This window comes from Ornithodoros turicata, chromosome 5 (assembly GCF_037126465.1).
Source record: "Ornithodoros turicata isolate Travis chromosome 5, ASM3712646v1, whole genome shotgun sequence".
NCBI classification, from domain to species: Eukaryota; Metazoa; Arthropoda; class Arachnida; order Ixodida; family Argasidae; genus Ornithodoros; species Ornithodoros turicata.
Genome location: NC_088205.1, coordinates 47,799,752 through 47,822,238, shown reverse-complemented (window position 1 = coordinate 47,822,238; position 22,487 = coordinate 47,799,752). Strand labels below are relative to the sequence as shown.

Below are 22,487 nucleotides of genomic sequence, written 5' to 3'. Positions count from 1 at the left end.
GAAAGCGTACTGGTTCAAGCTTCTTTAAACCAAGCCAAGGAGGAAAACTGGCAATAGCTTTACGCGTGAAAGGGAGCTCGACACACTTTTCGGGTGAAAGGTCCATCCCGAGGTGCGTGAGGTACGTATGGATATTGTTTAAAGCGAGTTGCAGGCGGCACTGGAGAGCCGGGCGTGATTTTCCTACTGTCCAAAGGGCGACGTCATCTGCATACACGGAGAACGACACTTTGCGAGGAATTACTGATTGTAGGCCGGCCATCACCACGTTAAAGAGTGTCGGGCTGAGAATGCTTCCTTGGGGGACTCCTTGAGGAACAGGATGCTGAGGGCTTTGGCCTTGGGACGTACGGACAGCGACAGTTCGGTCCGTAAGGAAGTCTTGGAGCCAGATGAAGAGCCGACCGGATACTCCAAACGAGCGCAAGGCGTGCAGCACACAAATGTGCGAGACGGTATCATATGCGCGCTTGATGTCGAGGAAGACCGATCGGACGATCCGTCGATGGGCTCGAGCATGTTGAACTGTAGAGACTAGGTCGAGAACTGGATCCATGGAGCTTCGGTGGCGACGAAATCCAGCCATTTCGTGAGGGAACGCACGTTGTTTTTCAAGCCACCAGTCGAGGCGATGCAAAACCATTCTCTCCATCAGTTTCCCATACAGCTTGTCAGGCTCACTGTGCGAAAGGAGGAGAGGGCATTTGGGGGCTTGCCTGGTTTCAGGATGGGAACAACCAATGCCTCCTTCCATGTATGTGGTAAAGATCCTTGTTGCCAAGACGTATTATAGACATGAAGGAGAGCTTGGAGTGACCGCCCGTCAAGGTTTCGTAGGGCGGCATAGGTGATTTTATCGGGCCCAGGGGACGAGGCGGCGTTCACAAGCTTCAGCGCTGCCGTTAGCTCGATTAGTGTGAAGTCGCGGTCCATAACTTCCGGGGGACGGGGCCAGTCTTGGTGAAGTTCAGCCGCCAAACTGTGGACAAAAGTGCGGTGTAGGGGCGTGGTCGAGGCAGCCGCCGGAGTCGCTAGTACCACACAGAAGTCCGTCGCAAGCGTGTTTTCGTCTACACGCTGAACGATAGCCAAGGCCGCGAGAGGATTCTTTTGAGGGGGCGCCTCCTTCAGAGATCGGATTGGCCGCCAGATCTTCGTGGCCGGATCAAACGGTGAAAGGTGGTTGCAAAACTTACGCTAACGCTTCCTGTCCTCGTTCTTAAGTTCTCGTGTTACTTTAGCTTTCATCCGGCGGTATTCCACAATGACTGTAAGTTGCCCTGTCCGACGAGCCGTTCTTTCTGCTCGGCGACGTAATGCTCTAAGGTGATTAATTGCTGGGGAACGACCGGCATGGCCTGTTACCCTTTTAGACATGACCACCGCGTCCTGAATACCGCGGGTATTTGCTTGAGAGAGAGCCTCTGGGGACATACCGGTGTGCACAGATGTTCTGAGGCCCGCACGAAATCTTTTTGCACAGGGGTACGGGCACCCTTTAAAATCTGCTACTCCACTCGTTGTACGTAAAGGTACGGATTTACTTAATTTATTTTTATTCCGCGTTAGCCCTGCGAAGCAACTATGGCTGTGAGCGGCGTACAGATGTGGACAGATGGAGAGAGGGCAGCAGGAAGGAATGGGGGACAGGGGGTTAGTATGCGTCCTGTGCCGACTTGATGGGGAACTGTGTCGACATTCATCTGGAAAGTCTTCGGAAACCCCGGGGAAAACCTCAGACAGCAGAGCCGGTGGTAGGATTCAAACCCACCACCTCCCAGTCTTCAGCACGACCTTAGCTACCACCAACGCGGGGGACGACTCAACCCGCTCGGCCATGCCGCTGGTAACGGATTGGATGACGCTTCGCTGTGATCGTTGCAAAGGAATATAAAACACTGAAGCACAGCTCATCGCCCCTTTCAACAAAACTATAACAAAATGTGGGAAGTGGTAATAGGGCGAGGGGCGCTCATGAGGCCCCACATGAGTGAGTTTGCCCGTATACCCTTGTTGGAATTCAACTTCAAAACCTGTCCTCGACTTTAACTTCGAAATCCATCACCGACCTCAGATACGATCATGGGAAGTCAACTTCAAAAACGTGATGAGATCTGAGTAAGTGTGATGGGTTTTGCAGTTGAATGAGGGGTTGTGATGCGATGGGCTCTGAAGGTGAAGTTGAAGAATGGGTTATGATGGTATTGTTTATGATAATGTGACGTGATGGGCTGCGCGGAAATAAGATCATGATGTGACGTTCAATGAATTGTTTGGAAAATGCCGACCTATGCTTCCTATTCCTAGGACGGCCCTTAACGCCACTATTCACCTCCGCGCACACACGCAATACCGTCTCCGCTGCCGCTGCTTCAGGTGACGACAACTCTTCACATGCCTTGACGTGTGAAGCGACAACTGCCGTCGCTGCCACTTTTCTCTGAGGCACGTGACACCAACGTCACAGCCATCGTGACTCTCCGAAATTACCAATCTGCGTCGCGCGCCTTTTCTCGTTTCATTTCACCTCGCACCAAGGGAGAGAAGGGATTTCGACGATGCGACGTACGAACGAAATCTCCACGATATTGAGCCCAACAACAACAACTTTATTTTGAGATGATGAATCGGGAGTTTCATAGCCAGTGTTTCTCAACCGGGCTTCCGCGAATCTCATTCGCGCACTGTTCGGCACCCGCGAGTTCAACCTGACCGTGCTCAGCATTTGATATTTAGCATTGGAATTGGCATAGAGATAGGACCAGGTTGCAGAAGCTGACAGTCATTAGAAAGACTTTTCCAAAGACGGACATTGCCGCAATAAGCAGCTCAACTCGACAATTTTTCCGTGCTTTCGTTTTTCTACGCTCGGTGCGTGCGGAGTGTGTGTGTGTGTTGGTAGTGGGTTTCGTGTTTCGAAAGCGTTACAAGCACTTGGAAAGTCGGAGCTACTTCAAAGAAACTTCGGAGCTACACTCCTCCCTACGTGTACTTGGGACGCACAAGCATCAGTGGCAACCCACAATGCGTTAGCTGCGGGGTGTTGTGAATCCGGCATACCTCAAGCGATATCTTGCGACGAAGCAATAAACAATTCAATAACTTTTGTAATATTGAATATAATAATAAAGTAATAGTAAAGTAATAGTAAAGTAATAAATAAGAAGTTTCAAATAATTATTTAATTAAAGAATTGCATATTTAACTAAATTTCAACAAACATTTGCTACTAGTACGACATCTAGTTCGCTCACCCACTTCTACTTCTACACAGTTGCCAGTATAACAGGTTCCTTGAGGTTGTGCTCGCACGATCATGGATTCCCTCAAATAAAGGAAGTTGAGAACCACTGCTCTACCCATTGCTGGTGGTGATGTGGGCCTTCACAAATTGAGTGCAGAGCGTTGGTGGGCTGGATTTGGTCAGGGACCAAGCAATTTTGAGAGAGAGAGAGGGGGGGGAGAGTCCGGCTGACAAAGAGACCCGGAGAGTGCGGTTCGAGAAGGTTGGTAGTGTGGGCAATGAAGACGAATGTGCTCTAGAACCCTTAGCAGCTGTCGCTGTAAAATAACGATAACGAACGGTATGTACAGGTCAGCATTGGGCACCTGTGCCGTAGGGCGCGATGCCGAACTGAACATACCGTTGGTGCGCTACAAACGTCACGCGATGGCACGTGAAAACCGTTTCGGTAGGCTGGGATTTTGAGGAAACGACACGATTGGATATGACGTCTGAGCTCGTGACGAATCACAGGGAAGCGATGGAGTTATCGCGCTGTATGGAATAAGCGCGCTGTAAGTTGAGCATTGAGCCTTTGGTCTTTCCGAAAGTGCGACGCACGCCGTTGTTTTGCACTAGCATGTACAGGGATCGTTAATAGATGGGCAGGTTGGTACATGATCCTTCACGTGCAACGAACACAGAGGAAGAGGACGAACACAAGAGACAGGCTACAGTAGCGTGTCTCTTGTGTTCCTCCTCGTCCTTTCTGCTTGCTGCATGTGAAGGATCATGTACAGGGTGCCCGTCTTAAAGGGGTCGTAAACAGATACAAAAGGTGCACATTTCTTTGTGTTAGGTTATTGAAACTTAGACAGTGAAAACTCATTGCAATTACTAACGCTCAAAAACAAAAGGCGCTTGCATACGGATGAAATATTCACTGCACTCTTTCGCATTTTAGCTCCGCCCGGCGCTCTAACTTTACGTCATTTTGACGTAGCGCTTTCCTCACCAATTACGATCGAGTGTTCCACGTATGATTTTATTTCAAATGCGGAATTGGACTAGATGAACGTGAATCCTCTTCTATTCAAAATCTAAACAGTTACAGCCTCAAACTGAAAAAGAAATGCGTTTAATTTGTATCATACGCGCACTACTGTTTTCTGGGCAGTAGCACGCAGCACACCACGAGCGCGAATGAATATCCGGGACTACATAGTTCCGGAATCTTAGGTACGTGCGCGATGGAACATCTTCGTCATCTTCGAATGGTTCCGACAACTGGGCTGCCGTACTTTGGTTTGAGCCACGCGGCATCGCGTCACCAGCTCGTGTGGTACAGTAGCCGCGTTTACATGAATACGACACTAGCGTATCGTATCCAGTTGTCGAATCGAATCCACCCATGTAAACGCGTCAATTCGCTAGGAGAGCGTGTCGTATTCAATTCGCTAAACAGAGGTGGATCGAGACGGTGGATGCGCATTCAGACTGCGCATGTAAACAGACGATGCGCATCCAGGCAAGGAGAGGATTATGGGAAGCGGCGTTCGGCTGCGGGCTAGTTGCGTCGTCTGCTACTCCTAGTCGGGATCACAAAATGATGATATTAGGGAGTTCGCAGCCACGCTCCGTTTTGGATATGTAGGTTAGTCTACACTAACCGAAGCAGCAGGGCTTGCAGCCGTAGAGCAGATTTTATTCTGAAGTACGCTTGAAAATGGGACGTAGATGCTACGTTTTCGACGTTTCAGCGTTCGGTGCGAAGGTAGCAGGGCACCGGAAACGTCAGTATTTGCGGAAGTGCGCCTCTAACTTTCCGATATGACACGGCGTGGCGCCACCTCCGGTCTGGGCTCGATGCGCATTCATGTAAACGGTGGCGTATCGCCTTCTCTCCGGTTTCGACTCGATTCGATACGCTTGTGTCGTATTCATGTAAACACGGCTAGTGGATAGCGTGCTGGCCATGTTACGTCGTGACTGGGAGGAACCCGGGTTCGAATCGCGTCATGTGATAGCAGCCCAACTGTTGACGTTTGCGCCAGCCGGAGATGTTCAAGATGTCATGACGTTGAATTTCGGAACCACGGAGCGCAAAACGTCGTTTCACACAAACAAACTGAGCGCTCCGACTCACAGCTGATAACGAAGTATGTTTATTGGCTGGTAATTTGAAACGTCATGTGCGCAGCTCGGCCCCCCGACTGGACGGCAAAACGCTACGTAGCCATGTGACGTATGCGTGGTGGAGAGAGGCTCGCTGGTTACTCATGTTTGAAAGCAGTTATATGGGTCAATGAGCTGGCACGAGCCGAACGAAATGTATATTTGGGTATTATGATCTGCGTTTTTCCATGGGGTATCATTATTTGAGAAATGTTTGGTGGCCTGTTTACGGCCCCTTTAACTATGAACGGAATTCTATGATATTGGAAAAGGGTATCTTTTTTTTTAAATTAGCATAAATGGCAATGTACAGGGTGTTTTTATCCCTTGCAGATTTTTAAAAAGACCTGCGAGAGCAGCACTGACACCATTTTAGCGGGCGGGTTACGTGGCCAAGCGGACGCCTATGGGAAAGAGCACGTAACTACTTGACGACACACAACCAGCAACTGCCCACCAACGTTCCAGAGACGATCCTCCGTGGACGCTGGCTACGTACCAGAGATGTACACATTGTATCCCAGAGACGTTGTGTCAGCAGATTAAGTAGCGCTGAATAGACACGGCCAAACAACAATACCGTTTTAGTAGGACTAGTACGGGCTTCTATACATCCCTGAGAACCCTCTTTCCTTTTCTGATGAGTTTACATGGGCTATGCTCACGCATTTTTCCCCTCTCTCTGCTATCAGGAAAGCTTCCCAAATTTCTCTGTCCCTGGCTTCCCGAAACTTGCGTTTATTCAGACTGTCGTGATAGGAAGCATTGCAGCAACACAAGGCGACATGTTGTGACAGCGTTCCTGATCTGGCTGAGATTGCGTGTCGGTGCTCCCGCAATCTCACATTCACGCACCTGCAGTTCTGTCCCAGATATGCACGTCCACATTATACTGGAATTTCGTAAACACACTCCAGTACTCTGCAGCATGTAGCACCAACAGGGTTCCGGAAAAATGACCCCCGGGGAATGTGGTCCCTGGTTGCGTGGGCTGAAATAATGGCCCCACAGGGTTCTGGTGCCCAAACATTCAGGAGCATCTTTGTGGACAGGTGATGAAACGGATCATAGCCGATCAAGTATTATTCATGAAAGAAGGAAGTCACTGAAAAGGTTAGCCCAACTGTGGGACTCGAATACTCTTCTCTTACCTTCTATTCTGGATTACCGGTCCAGGGCTCCTACCAACTGAGCTAAGCTAACACAACTCCACAGCGACTTCCAAGGGTGCGTAATGTGATGACGCTCAGATGACGCACCCTTGGAAGTCGCTTGGCAGGTGTGTTAGCTTAGCTCAGTTGGTGAGAGCCTTCGACCGGTAATCCAGAAGATGTGGGTTCGAGTGCTACAGCTGCACAGATTGAAGATCGGAGCAATGACAAAAGATGTTTCCTTTGGTTTCCATCAGAAGACTACTTTCTCCCTTGATTCTCTTATGTTTTGCTCCTTCATTCTCGATTGTAAGGGCAAGAGAAAAGGGCGTATCTGGCGGTGCGGCTAAAATGCCGTTTGACGTTTTTCCGGGTCATTACATCGTGCTATCCACCTTTCTGAAAACGGCATCAGCGGATGAACGGGAGCAGAAGTTTTTTAGGCAAAATTGAGAGGGACAACGTCCAAGAAGGTCGGTAGTGCGCCCATCACGTGGCCCACTCAACCAAGACTTTATCGCCATTTATCGTAATTAAAAAAGGCATTTCCCTAGCTTATAAAATTCTGCCCATAGTTTGTGGGGGCTGCCCTGCATACATCAATGTGTATACAAGTTGCTACAGAAAGGCTTACACCTTGCGGTGCGAGGTAATAGTGCGATATAATTATCAATCCGCGTTATAGTATGCAAGGGGGATTATTTGTTTCTTAGTAACCGCTGTGAAACACGTGGACCTCCGCAATCGTTTCTGACTCACATCGTTTCTGACTGACTTATATCTAAAGCAACGCGCCCATTTGTTACTCTTCTGAGAGATGCTGTCTATCAATAAGAGAAACTCGTAAAACGCATACGTTGGAATTCATGTTGGCAATGTACCACAATCAATGAAAAACGTTATGCACTAACCTCCAACAAGTAAAGATGGGTAGAGCACGGCCAAAGAAGTTAGAAGCGCAGTCGTTTCGTCAGAGGACATAGCAGATGCCATGAAACCTGAAAACACCACAATATTAGCGCTGACACCAGCCACAAGTTGCAAGATCAAACTAATGGGAACTGTCAAGTGCAATTTATGCATTGCATGCAATGCGAAACATCACACCAACGTCCCTTTTATGGCAAAATCTTTAATCGATCTACATGTGCTCTCTAACTGCGCGTTCCTCCGTTATGCTGCATGTAGTGTTTCCGAGCTACTCGTAGTTTATGAACGTTTATTCAGTGTGAGGTAATGCTGAGGTAATGGTTTAACGCGCTGAGGGATGTCTAGGAAACCCCAAGACCGATAACAAATCATCCGCCAACAATGAACTATAAGGCCCTAGGGCATCCTGAGTATTTATTGAGATTTACTCTGCATGCAGTGATGCATTTTTAGTTGGCGCAGAGAGGTGCAAAGCTCGTGTAGCTTCTTTGACCGAAGAGCATCCAGAAGAAAACGATTTGCAAGTACGCGATAGTTCGCAGAACTCAAACAACTAAGGGAAAAGGTGCTGATGCCTTGTCATAGTCCTCAAACAGAGGGCAACACCACACACGATTATATGGCAGTTATGTCCCCAGTCGTTCAAAAGGTCACGGTCACGGTCACGAAACTGCGCGAATGGCTCGCAATCTGTTCTCAGCCTTTCGCACACCAATTATTCCAAGAACGGTTCCTCTGCAGTGTACGGCCCGAATTTCGTGCCTTCTAGTAACTTGGCTCGCAATGAGACGGAAGGATGTCACGCACTTGCGAGGGTTCATGACGGACGACAGAGTTATGGAGGGGTGTGTACTTGTCAGGACACAATAATCAACGGTAGTTAGTTGCAATCGGGCTGGCTCAAGAAGTTGCACTCTTTTCTCGTGGCATATCGGGCGTTTCGATGCAATCATCTCAGCTTCGCACCACATCCCGACGGGGGACCTCACTCATCAGCCATTAAACTTTCTTTGACCGCAAGTTTGTTTTGTTCCTATTCTTTGTGTGTCGCCCATATGCAATGTCCGAAACCACAGTACTGTGAGGCAACCTCCTCTCTCGTGTTCAACTAGTAGTTCGAGTGATTGTCTATAGCGAATTATTTCGTTGTTGATTGCTTATAAATGCGTGTTTTCCAAGAGCGATTGTGTGACTTGGTCTGCTCATTGGTATAGTGACAACACAGCTCTTTCCCGTGTGCGTTGGGAAATTCCTGGCTCACCAAACCACGTGACAAAATTACAATGTATTCACACCAGTTAGTTTTCTGCCGGCTGACGCTCAGGCGGCAAGGAATGTCATCGCTCTCTGGTGGCACGTGACCGGCGCATTTCGCGACGTCACCACTTTCTCGTCTCCGGAGCGGCAGTTGCATGGAGGGAGGAAAGCTAAGGAGGGAGCGCAGCGTGCTTTTCTCGCCGACTAAAGCTGTGGCAGACGTGACGTCAGAGGTTATCACGTGACTCGGCCGGCCAGCCAATGTAAATTTGCGGGTCTTTAGTGCCGCCATTTGTTGTGGGCAAGCAAATTGCTATCACGAGGGAAAAACAAGACGGACGTAGAAGTTGCTCAAAAGTAGATTACCTACCCCGAGCATACCGCAAAGCAACATTGTGGACAGTTTTTGAAGAAAACGGTGATTAAACACGGATTTCATCTTCCTCAGTTCGTGTGACGTAAGTGAACAACACGATTTTGCGCCGAATACTGTTTAATGCGATGAAAGATGTCAATAAAATAAAGTAGTCTGCTCAAGTCGTGGTCATGTAAGTATATACATACGAGTACACAAAGAAATATAAGAACGTATATTTGAAATGTAAGATATAGGGTGTGTGCTGTAAAACGTCAGTCACATTTTTGTGCAAGACGTGATACCTCCTTGACGCGTGCCTCTGTTACGCACAGACTTAAAGAATCTATGCTAGAGGAACCTACGAAAAATTTGTGGTTACCTAGCACTGATGTAACAAAATAAATATGACCACACAAACTTTCGCCTCCATCCATGGGTATTGCGCATAGGAAAAACATGAAGTTTGCGTGGTCGTACTTCTTTTGTTACGCAGTGGCTGGTAACCACGATTTTTTCGTACGTTTCTCTGGCATAAATTATTCAGTGTGTGACAGCAGAAGTCTGTCTGTCAAGTAGGTACAGCGTCACGCGCGAAAATGTGACTGATCTTTTATAGCACACACGCCCAGAAGAAGAACAGTCTCTGTTCGAAATATCGGCGGCTTCTGTCCGGAGGCAACTCCCTTCCTACATTCTACCGGTTCGCTGGATTTCTACCCATCTACACCCTGTACATAGGTATCCGGGCGCTGAGCGTACCAAGGTTACAGAAGGGAAGCGAGAAATCTGGCACAACTGGCAGGGCGCCGCTTTTGTGGACACATTCCGCACCGTTTATGGTACGGTTAGCTGCACAGCCTGCACTCACACTACTGAACGTATCTACTGTCCCTTAAACTGTGTTAACTTTGTGTACATTTGCCGGACCCTCTGTACGTGCATGTTTTGGGACACTTCTTTGCCAGCATGGTGCAGCCTTATATTGATATATCTATGTGCTACTGATTTGATAAGGTGGACAAGGTGGTAATCAAGAGGTGAACTTTCAAATATGTGGTCGTGGACAGATGGAAAGAGGTCCTGGTCGTGCAGGTCATGAACAACCTCTGCAATTCGTGCCTGAGAAAGGTTTGCCGTGGATAATTGGTTTCGAGAGATGGCGTGACGGACAACTTTCTCACATTTTCTTGCAATCTTAATTGACTACTCCGTCTGAAGGAAATAACAGTCCTCCTCTGCTCTTGCGATGAATTAAGGAGTATGTTGATGAATCGCTTGCATCTATAGTTAGAACGTCTGAGCATGCGCTACACATCAAGGACCTCTGCAACTGGCGCACAACGAAACCCGCAATGTAGGTGGTTGCCCTTCCAGCAATGTCTGTTATTCGTCCTGGGTCCAGGCAATAATCATGGTCAGTAGTGTCGTCAATGTTTGATTCCTCAGAAGATGTCAGGAGCTGTCTGCGCGGAGTTGTCGAATTGATGACTTGTTCGGGAGATGGTACACTTGCGCTACTGACACTCAAAATGGATACTGACTGGCAAACAGTTCCCCGTGGTGACCTGCTGTATCTCGTTCTGGACGATCAGACGTTTAAAAGCAGAGCTGAACTGTCTCGCATTTGGGTTATCGTTCTGACGACCATGTGATCTGATAGCGCCGAAAAAGAGTTCCAAGTGGTCTTGGCATATCTTATGTGCTGGAATGTACTTGAGGACCTTCTTTCTTGAAACTGTTTCTTCATATAGCTGCAGCAGGCTATGCATAGCAATTTTAAATCCCAGGAACCCAGTCTTTCGATTTGTGTTGAGAATCTTAGGTCCATTTCGTACTCTCTGAGGTTGGACAAGTACTGTTGCACTGATTCGAACAAGCATGTCACCCTTCCAATGTTGCTGCTGTTTAGTGGTTTTTTCAAGTTCTTCTGGTGAATGCTCTGGGAATTTAGCACGTCAAAGATATCATTGATGTGTCTTAGAAACTGTTCTGTCGCCTGAGACCCCTCAAAGCCCTGTACATGGTTGCAGCTGCACTCAGCCAGAGCATCTGCGACGGATGTACTCAAAACCTGGGCTGCCAAGCTAACCTTCACTGGCTGTTTGCGCCAGTTGATGTATGCAGCACGGAGACGGTTGGCCAGGTGGAGACCTTGGTCCCTCTGGATCTGGTGCAGCTTGTCTATGTAGTGCCAATAAACCATCCTCCCAGCTGGATCAATTATGACCTTCTTGTCACAGAGTGTATTCCGGACAAGCTTAAGCATATGGCACGGGTCCATGAACGCTGCAAATGGCTCATCAGTGCAGGGGTGTGGAAAGGTCGTCTTCATTTTTTCGGTGCCACTAAAGCTGCATCCCAAGCTCCTAAACATTGTGAAGTGAGCTGGTGCACCATCACACGTTAGGGAAACAATGTTGGCCCCATTGTCATGGGCATGGGTGAGGCCCTGAGAAACAAGACTTGCACGCTGTTCACCACCCAAGCCATCAACAAGAAAATATCCAAGGGGCAACTTCCAGCATCCATTGATGCCGACCACCATTATTACAAATGCTGCTTTGGCTAGTGTCGCCCTCAGAGCCTGTGCCCATGTCAACATAACCTGGAAATTTCTTTCCATCCCATTCCAGCTGTTGTCGGATGGACATTTCATCTACCATCATGCTGCAGAGTGTTGGAATTCCAGCTTTTGAGTTCGCTTCCACTTTCATTTTCAGTGCAACTATTGCCTCCTTAGAAAAGCCTGGTGCTCCATCAACAGTTTAGTACCACTTCGTTAATGTTTTAGGATGAGGGAGGCAAGTGTCAAAGACACTTCGGACATAATTGTACGCTCTTGGCGAGTAGAAATTCAATGTAAGTGCAAATGCCCTAAGCTCCGGGGAATACTGTGTTTGCAAAAGTTTTCCACTGCGTTTAGCTAGCTGTCTTTTCAGGAGATTTTGATTGGTTGCACCCAGATTTTCTAGTACAGTTGCATTTTCTTCGAGCAAGATGTTTTGTAGTTTTAGGTCCCTGATTACGTCCATGAGTACACCGTTGCGCTTTTTCAGTCTACGGTGAGCTTGCTGGAGCCGCTTTATTTGCTTCCTGCTCTTGGCTTGTTGCTGAGTATACCATTTGACTCTTGCTCTAAAGAATGCCTTTTCTGGGGTGTCGACAGGGGCCGTTCCCTACAGTTAATAAGGGGTGATAAACAAATCTTCCCTCTTCAGAATGAAAAAGGAAATTGAACAAATTGACAAAACTGACAAAAAATTGAACAAAATGAAATTTTGTGGGACGATGCAGAACCATGTACATTTGCAAAGAAGCTTTTAAAACAGTGGGCTCATCATGTCGCAACAGGCACTTGGTCCTACTGGAGGCACCCATGTTCAAACTGACTACTATTGTTTGTCTTTGTTCATAAGTCTAGCATAACCAGACCCTCTATTGCTAATCACAAGTTGTAGCTGCTGCACGATAGACTTAGTACCATGATGAACATACCTGTTCTGCTTCGAAACCTTACTCCCACCCTGACTTGGCAGTCACGTAATGTATAAAGAGTGTTGCAGGCACACGACTGTCACAGAATAAGTCAGCAAATTATACCAAGTAATAGGGAATTGATTCATTTATTGATCCATTTGAAGAATATACATGCACAGAACATAGTAGTAGATTTAGTAAGAAAGGAGAATCAACCATGCAAATCATCACATTAAATCAACATGCAGCAAAGTGACTCCTTGTCACCTGACTGTAGTGGTAAATATACTACCATCATGCAGTTTATCTGCCTCTCAAACAGCACCATGTTAACTGGACTTCTGTATATCCCAGTGTTGGCCACTATCTTACCAATTGTAGCTGGTCATATGCCTGAGGTTGCAGATATGGCCGAGATGTCCACTGGAAATCGGTGACAGAAAATTCAGCCGAGCACATTGTGACAAGTCATGTTATAAAACGTTCACTGAAGAACTCTTACCCACAGTCCCTAGGAGCCAGCGGTATAGTAAATAAGATAAATGAATAAATAACGTTACATACATCCATATCCTGGTCGGTGGGAGGACTTTGATAAGGTTGGCGTGGGGACTGGAATCCTGTGCTGCCCTGTAACATTATGCATAGGCATGCGACAGATCATCATGTATGCATCATGTAACATATGCAACAGATGCACATGTAACAAATATCGATAACTACTGGTGAAATATGGAGTTTAATGGTCACGTGATTCGTATTTTCAAAGGCAGTGTATAGCTGTTTAACACATCACAATGCAGGAATGGCACTCTAGGCTGGTTGTGCCTCATATGCACCAAATGCTCATAACCTCCAAACGCTCATATGCACCGAAAAAAAGTTGGTGGTTTTGAGCGTTTGGTGGAAATGAGCAGGAGGGGAGAAGCTGCTCATAAGCACCAAACGTCCAGAACATCCGAATGCTCATACGCACCGAAAGGCGGGCGACCACAAAGGCCGAGTCTTCCTCTCCCGCATTTGGAACAAGGTCATTGGGTGAGAAAGATGGAATGAATGGAGACTACCAAGGCCGCTTAATGTGTCAGTTTGAAGTTTATGTAACAGCTTGGTCCTGCTTGTATGTAGCCAGAACGAATAGCGCCTTCTCGTTTATGGATTTCAATTTGAGCTTTATTTTCATAGACATGGAAGCAGCCTAGGACAAAATACTTGATTCTAGCTCGAAAGGAACTCGGCTCCCAGGACTGTAGCAACAAAGAGCGTGGTCCCCTCCGAACATATGTCCGGGTTTACCTACAATGCAGAAGCTGGAATACGATATTTATATAGGGTTTATATTATGCATACATAGGCCTGGAGTGAACATTTGCGCAAAACCCTTCTTTCGAGCCTTGTTCTTCGCAAGTTGGTTAATCAATGCGGCATAGTCTAGAGATATGATAATCGTGTTTTCGGTTGACTACGAACTCAGAGAGCCTGACTCTCTTATGGCTGAGCGCAGGATATTCTTGATCGGTCAGTTTCATTGTGCTGAGGCTTCTTTCAGCATCAGCGACAGTAGCTGGTGTGGTCAGAAAATAGAATCCTAACGCAAATGCAAGGATTTAGATATATCTCCTGGAGGCTTTCTTGTACGTTAAAAATTGTTTGGCGTCCTCTCTTTTTCTCAATGACACAAAACGATATTCCATTATAAGTTCGCTGGCATCGATGTGTATCACTTTTACTTCAAAATTTTTGCTGCGATTCTCCAGTTCAAGTTCCCATTGACACTGCCCAAGTTGTTAGCGTTTTACAGAAATCCAAACAACTTTTACCACTCCACGAGTTGGTCGACAAGGCCTGATCAGTGAGAATAAGAAAGAACTGAGATTTGAATTTTCGTTCTGCAGAAAGACGATTCTTACTTTTTCTTTTTTTCACTTTTATAAGAAGGTAGCAGACATTGCAGAACTGCTTCCTGATCTTGTCGCGTTGTCTGTACTCTGCAAAATAAAGAGAGGAACAGAAAGAACAGACGCAATTTGTACAATACAAGCGGTGCAGCAAATGGAACCGAGTTTATGTTCCTCATTAAATGGCGTGCAGCATTTATTGTTCATTAAGATTAATGTTAATTTAAAAAAGCATGTCTTCCAATTTCGAACAAATGAGGAGTGTGAATGATAGCACTTGATTGGCTATGACCCGGTTTATCAGATGTCCACAACGACGCTTCTGTATTTTTGGGCGCACGGAACCGCGCGGGACCATTTCTTCCGCCACGCAACCAGGGACCAATTTTTCCGGGACGAACTTTTCCGGGACTATTTTTTTCCGAAACTCCATCCAACATGCTCTACACATTCTCGCTCCTATAGTTATTCTACCTTCGGTCTGGAAGATGACTGGCTTGGTTTTTTGGATGATTGGTTTTAAACTCATTTCTGTTTGCCCACCGTTTTAGGCATTCAAGAACAACATTACTTCCTCTTATAAGTAGAACTCGGAAATGTACGTGCCAAAAGCATGAAAATAGACAGGTATTTAGACCTCAAAAAACACCTAAACAGGCAAGAACATGCAAAAACAGACACGTTGTAGCACATACAAAACAACTTCTAATGTACGCTTCACGACGCAGACTTTATACTGTGGAACTGTAGCGAATGCTACGGAACCCTTCGATGACGCCAGTGCCTAACTCGTCAGCGAAAAGTTAGGCACTCGTCAGTGCCTAACTGCAGCGTCAATCCTCCTTCCTGTACCGCTAGTTCAAGCTCACTGGATGTTATCGTTGAACCTCTAACATATATTCAGTTTAATGTTATTTCTTCAGTTTATTTTTACTACTCGTTTTCTCTTATGATTACTCGTTTATGTAGCTTAAAGCGCTATGGAGTAGACGGCGTTCCATGTTGATATCCGTTCATCCGCCACATTTTCTCAACCACACTCTACCTCAGGTAGGCGAATTTAATTCACTGTGGTGACGATGAAAGGTCTCGCCGTTGTTGGCCTCACAGAGGTGGGCAATGTCACGACTGACGGCCTGGGGGAATGCGCATCCTGGTCGACTTCTAAAGGAACTGTGCCGACATATGATTTGGTCGAAAGACATTTCATCGAAGATCGAAGCGGCAGCGTCGTTTGATCGATTTTTTTTGGTTCACTTGGAGTGTTGAAAATAAAAAGAAAGAAAGAAAGAAAGAAGCCGGAGTTCTAAATGCCGTTATCCTGTGCAACATTTAACTGCCGCTTGCTCGTAAACACATTCCTCATGCTAACCCACTTTTTCGTGTCCAAGAAGCGGTCCAATGGCCCATGTTGTTCACCCTAGCCCGTTTGACAACCTGATAGGCTTTTCCGCTCTGACACATAGTGACTAAACATGGCATACATGTTAGTTCCCCAACCCTTTGTCAAAATAATAATTGATTTCAAGTATTAAACACTTTTGGCAAATAAATTAATGACATTTTTCGGTGATTTATTCTTGTTGAATGTGGATAAATTTTAACGATGTATTATTGTTTGTAATGAACTGACCATTGCTTAGGAGAAAGAACAGTTTTAGTTGATTTACTTTTCGCCTATATATGTGCAGGTGAACCTAAATTTAGTTCTTGCAACAGACATGTAACGGAAGAAGTCCTTCGAAACCTGGACAAGATAAGCAGGGCAGCGGATCTTTGTACTTTCTCTATTTTTTGCGGATAATGTGCTTGTGTAGTGACCCCAGATTGCAGATGCATAGAGGAACGAAACGAAACTGAGTTGAGAAAAACTGAACGAGGTTGAACTAAGGTTTTATATGGTGTTAATCTTTCGATGTGCCATGGTGAAATTTCCTTCTTAGCATCCAGAGACTTCGAGTGGCTTTCGCGCACATATGGCTATCCCGTTTCAGACCGTTCCATTTAAATATGTCACCAGCAATGAGAAAGGTACTCCGAAGAAGGGTACAGACTATCGGCTGCTCCCAACCTGGGGCAACTTTCTTCAACATGTGTCCGACTGGTTCGTAAATTACAAACGTCTGCAAGTAACCAGTGGTCTCCCTGCAAAAAAATAATAATAATAAAAATGAAAAAAAAAAACCAGCAGAGTACACTGATTGCCCGCTCCGTATGCTCGAGTCAAGTGGTGCGGATGACACAGTGCATGCAGTTTTGAACTCCCTTCGAACAAACGTCTTTCGAACAAACGGCGTCGATCAACAGGCCTTCGATCAAGCGGTTTTCGACCAAGCGGCGTTCGACCAAACGGCATTCGACCAAACGGCATTCGACCAAATGGGCGGACACTACGGCGGACGTGTTCGTCACGTTAAAACACCCATTGACTCACGATAGCCCCATTAAAACCCACACATTCAGTCAAATTTGAACTTCATAAACTTCGTTTATAAAGATAAAAATAAACTTCCATAAAAATTCGTTCTGACTACATACAAGCAGGACCAAGCTGTTACATAAACTTCAAACTGACACATTAAGCGGCCTTGGTAGTCGCCACTCATTCCACCTTTCTCACCCTATGACCTTGTTCCAAATGCGGGAGAGGAAGACCCGTCCTTTGTGGACTCCCGCCTTTCGGTGCATATGAGCATTCGGATGTTCTGGACGTTTGGTGCTTATGAGCAGCTTCTCCCCTCCTGCTCATTTCCACCAAACGCTCAAAACCACCAACTTTTTTTCGGTGCATAAGAGGAGGAGGAGGACGAGTGACGTTGGGAGGAACCGAGAGGTCTGCCTGCCTGAATAGGCGGCATGTTTCTCGGGAAGGGAAAGGTGGTGGAGAGGAGGAGAGGAAAGGGTGAAGTGGAAGACTGAGCGGAATCCGCTCAGAAGGGCCGACTTCAGGGGAACTGTGCCGGCATACGCCTATTACACATCTGAGGGAAACCCAGGAAAAACCCCAGACGGCACAGCCGGCCCGCGGATTCGAACCGCGGACCTCCCAGTCTCCAAGCGCACGCGTTACCGCTGCGCCATAGAAGCTGGTAGTGCATAAGAGCGTTTGGAGGTTTTGAGCATTTGGAGGTTATGAGCATTTGGTGCTTATGAGCTACTACCCTCTAGGCTTGCCACATACCATGTCATCAGCACTAACAAGTGGGTGCCAAAGGAGGTCACCTGTTTCCTGCAAATGCAAAATTTGACCTCTCTGACTAATGACAGATGACCTAGAGAGAAACGCAAGAGGGCGAAATGTGTCGAAAAGTGGGTCTCTTGTGGCGCTGCGGCAGTCGTGTACGGAATGAAGAAAGTAAAATGTGACAGCATCAGCTACGTTATTTTTTACGTCATCTGAAAAGCGAAAATCCTGCATGGAGACGTTTGTCCTAAAGGAAAGATCCACATACAATTATCTGTCCCATGCGTAAAGAGTAAGGCGCCATAATGTTGGCACTGCGAAGTTTTTGCTCCTGTGCACATTACACTTAAAGTTGTAAACTTCTCTCAGTATTACTCACAACTGCTTGTACAGAAGGTCCCGGCTGTGCTTCGTCAACTGCAATGCTGAGTACAACAGCTGCCTGTATCTGGAACTGAAAATGTGGGTCACATCAGTTGATTCTATCCATGAGGACATGACAGACAACGCCTAGCACAAGAAAGTCCATGCGCCATAATGTTGGTGCTGTAAGGCGTTTGTACTGCTCCCATGCACTTTACACTTCCTGTTGTCAGCTTACCTCAGTATTGCTCATAATGGATTGTGTGGCAGGTTCAGGCTGTGCTTCGTCAGCTGAAACGTCGGGAAGAACAGCTGGCTGTATCTGGAACTTAAAATGTGGACCGCATTAGTTCCTTCTATCGATGAGCACACAATGGACATCACTTAGCCCAAGAAAGTAATTGAGCATGTCATGTGGGTCAAGCAAATCCTGTCAACCCATTTCAGTTTCTGTGTGTTGTGCACTGAACAAAACATTACCGTATCCACATCCGCAGCATCACTTGAGTATCCAGGTCCCATGAATAGTCCAGGGGCCTGTCAAAATTTTAGTCTTCAATTTCAGTAGGCAGCATTGGTAACAGACAGTGATGGGCAGTACCTTAAATACCAAGTACTCAAGTAGTACTTTAAGTACATTTCAGTGTTCTTGTACTTTACTTTAAATACATTTTAAATCGTGTACTTTGTACCGTACTTTTTCCCGAGTACTTTCCCACCAAGTACTCAGGTGCCCAAACTTGGACTCCAGACAAAAAATCACAAAAGAGTATCAATTGACCACCCTACTAAAAGCGCTAAAGTGACAACAAGAAAATGAAAACACACAGATATCGGTATCTGTGTGTTTTCGTCGTCTTGCCGTAATTTTAGCGCTTCTAGTGGGATGCAGTACCAGGAGTCCCAGTCTGACATTTTACCAAAAATGATTTTTGTGCTGTTAAAGAGCATATTTGTTGAAGCAAATCCATTGTTGAGACGCTCGAATTATTGAACAAGGTATCAACACTTCTATAATTATGTAAAACGAATGGAATGCAATGCTGCTGCTGATGATGATTAGGAGTTTAATGGCGCATTGACAACAAAGATCATAATGTGCCATAAACTGAGGTACGGTTGAGACAGTGGTTATGTTATGGTTATTTAAGAGTAAACACGTTGACTAAAAAAAGATATAAAAAAGATAAAAGATAAAAAAAGATAAAAGATAAAAAAAGATAAAAAAGGAGTGTATACGTGTAAGACTACAAAAGGCTAATAACGCCAACGTCTCTCAGGAAGACGCTCGTAAAAGGGACGAGAGCCTCGTAACCAAGCAATAGGGCTGGGTGAAGAGGTAAAAAGTGTTATAAAATTCCTTGGAGTGATGTTTGCGATGTATTTCATGATGTGTGCATGTGGTGAGTATGTGTACAACAGACAGGAGCTGACCACAGTGTGCACACTGAGGTGGCTCCTCTCCCCGAAGTAAGAACCCATGTGTAAGGTACGTATGGCCTATACGTAACCTTGCTCGTAAAGTGCACAACAGGCGGTTTTCCAGCCGGTCTCCTGTATCATGAATGTGAGGTTTAACCAAGTGGAGCTTGTTATTTGTCTGTGTGTTCCTAAAGGCTTGCCACAATCTGTGCAGTGATTTCTTAAATGCCGATCTCATATCTTGCACGGACATCTCAAATTGCGTGATGTCATTTTGGAGAGCAGCTGCAGCTGCTTGATCTGCCAACTCATTGCCTTTGATGCCTACGTGGCTGGACACCCAGCATAGGATGAGGGAGTACTCCTTTGTTCTTATCAAACTGGCTAAAGATATTGCTCGCTGCACAAGAAAGTTCTTTGTTGAGTGCTGAGTACAAATTGCGTTAATGGAACCCAAGGAGTCTGTATATATAACAGAGGACTTTATGAAATCTTGAAGGATGTAGTTGAGAGCCAAGATAATGGCGTAAACCTCGGCAGTAAAAATTGATGCAAATGTTTTTATACGATGAGACCTTGTGTGCGCGCCACAAATCATGGCACAAGTCACTCCTGCACTAGACTTGGACCCATTTGTGTAAATCTCATTATGGTTATCAAAGCTGTCTTTCAAGTGTGCAAACTCTTGTCGAAATACTGATGAGACACTGTCTTGTTTCTTGTACTTTGCCAAAGAGATGTCAGACCTTGGAGGTGGTTCCCAGGGTGGGAGCTTTCTCCTACACTCAACAACTTGTAGGTCACAGGGCGAGAAACCGTGGCAATCAAACTCTGATGCAATTCGCAAAGAGAATGGAGGGACGACAGAGGGCTTGTTAATAAACAGCTGTGTAAAGCATGTGTGCTTGACGCAAGTCGAGGCTGGATTTTGGTAGTAGACTACATATTCTAACTGAGTACGACGTACCGAGGTAAGAACGCCGTCTTTTCAAGGAGCATTCCTTTGATTCAACATATAGACTCTGTACTGGAGACATTCGGAAGGCGCGAAGCACGAGCCTGAGCCCCTGGTGATGGACAGGGTCCAGGGCTTTCAACACCGACTCGCGAGCAGAGCCGTAGACAAAGGACCCATAATCAAGTTTCGAGCGAATACATGCAGTACACACTTGGTGCAGTGTTTCCTGGTCTGCACCCCAAGATCTGTGAGAAATTATTTTTAGAATGTTTAGTGACTTGACACACTTTATCTTTAGGTTTTGGACATGAGCCTTGAAGGTCAGCTTCGAGTCGAAAGTGATGCCAAGAAATTTGGCTGCTGGTTGAACAAGGATGTCTTGTCGGTTAAGCTGCAGCGTAGGTGGTGAAAACAGTCCTCTAATCCTAGAGAAATGGACACACAGTTTTCTCAGCTGAAAATTTAAATCCATTTGATGAAGACCACTTGGCCATATTGTTAATGGCCACCTGCATCTGTTGTTCGCATACTGACAGGTTGGCGGAGCAACAAGATATTTGAATGTCATCCACGTACAAGGAGAAAGATATGGAGGGTGGGATGACATTGGTCACAGAGTTGATTTTCACAATAAATAAAACAACACTGAGAACGGATCCCTGCGGGACACCATTCTCTTGTACGAAGGGGCGGGATAGAGTGGTTCCCAGTCGTACTCTAAAGGATCTGTGCTGGAGGAAGTTTGAAATGCATCTAAGGAGTCTGCCCTCCACGCCAAAAGTGTAAAGATCCTGCAGAATACCGTGTCGCCACGCAGTGTCATACGCTTTCTCTAAATCAAAGAAAACGGATACGCAATGTTGTCTTCTGACGAAGGCTTCACGGATAGTGGTTTCTAGCCGAACAAGGTGATCCATAGCGGAGCACCCTGTTCGAAAACCACATTGAAATTCAGAAAGGCAATTATTTTCTTCCAAATGGTGAACCAGGCGGTTATTGACCATTCGCTCAAACGTCTTCCCAATACAACTCGTAAGGCCGATAGGTATGTAACTGACTGGATTCGATGCTTCCTTTCTTGGCTTGAGAAGGGGAATGACAATCGCAGTCTTCCATAATAATGGTAACGTTCCCTCTGCCCAAACACGGTTAAAGAAAAGGAGCAACAATTTTTTTGAGTCATCAGTCAAGTGGCACAGCATAGAGTAGGTTACTCTGTCTGGGCCCGGGGCAGTGGCTTTAGCAGCGAATAGGGATCGCTGAAGCTCCACCATCGTGAACCGCTGATTGTACACGTACTCATCACCACCACTCATTGGAATTTTTCGTTTCTCAGCATTTTTTTTTTTTACTCTAACAAATTCGGGACTGTAATGGGATGAATCAGCGATGTGTTCAAAATGTTGTCCGAGCGTATCCGCCTGTTCTCGTAGGCTTCCGCACACCTGCCCGTTGACTTCTAAAAGAGGGATTGTATAACTGCGGTGTTCTCCTCTGATTTTGCGAAGTCTGCCCCACACTACTTTGGAGGGGGTTCTGTGAGATAGAGAAAACACGAAGTTGTGCCAAGATGACCGCTTTGCTTGTTTCCGCGTCCACCTGGCCTTGGCTCTCGCCTTTTTAAACAAAAGAAGATTTTGTGATGTGGGGTACCTCCGAAATGTCCCCCACGCACGATTTTGAAGTTTACCAGTTTCCTTGCACTCGCTGTTCCACAATGGCTTCGGTCGTTTCGGTAGACGACCGGAAGTCTGGGGAATGGATTGTGTTGCTGCATCGAGGATGACGTTGGCAATTACATTGTTGGCCTCTTCAATCGTCATCCTCTCCACAGGGATTAACGACAGGTCACATTTTTTAGAGAAAGCATTCCAGTCAGCATGTTGGAGCTTCCATCAAGGGGGGCATGCTGTCAGACTATTGACTGCACACATATATTTCATGATCACTGGAAAGTGATCACTCCCAAGTGGGTTTTCTTCCACGCTCCATTCTATATCTTGATAGAGACATGGACTGCAAAGTGATAAATCTAAGACCGAGAAAGACTGACTCGAACAGTGGACGTACGTAGGTGCTCCTGTATTTAAA

General features: G+C 46.2%; 1 protein-coding gene across 2 annotated transcripts in view; it reads right to left on the bottom strand.

Moving 5' to 3' along the window:
- Positions 1-22,487, bottom strand: part of LOC135395988 (ABC transporter G family member 20-like) — a 255,295-nt gene that overhangs the window by 6,559 nt on the left and 226,249 nt on the right. For both annotated transcript variants that reach the window (XM_064627066.1, XM_064627067.1), the window contains one exon: positions 7,461-7,547. In XM_064627066.1, the coding sequence (XP_064483136.1) occupies positions 7,461-7,547 (87 nt within the window). The remainder of the gene's footprint in view (positions 1-7,460; positions 7,548-22,487) is intronic.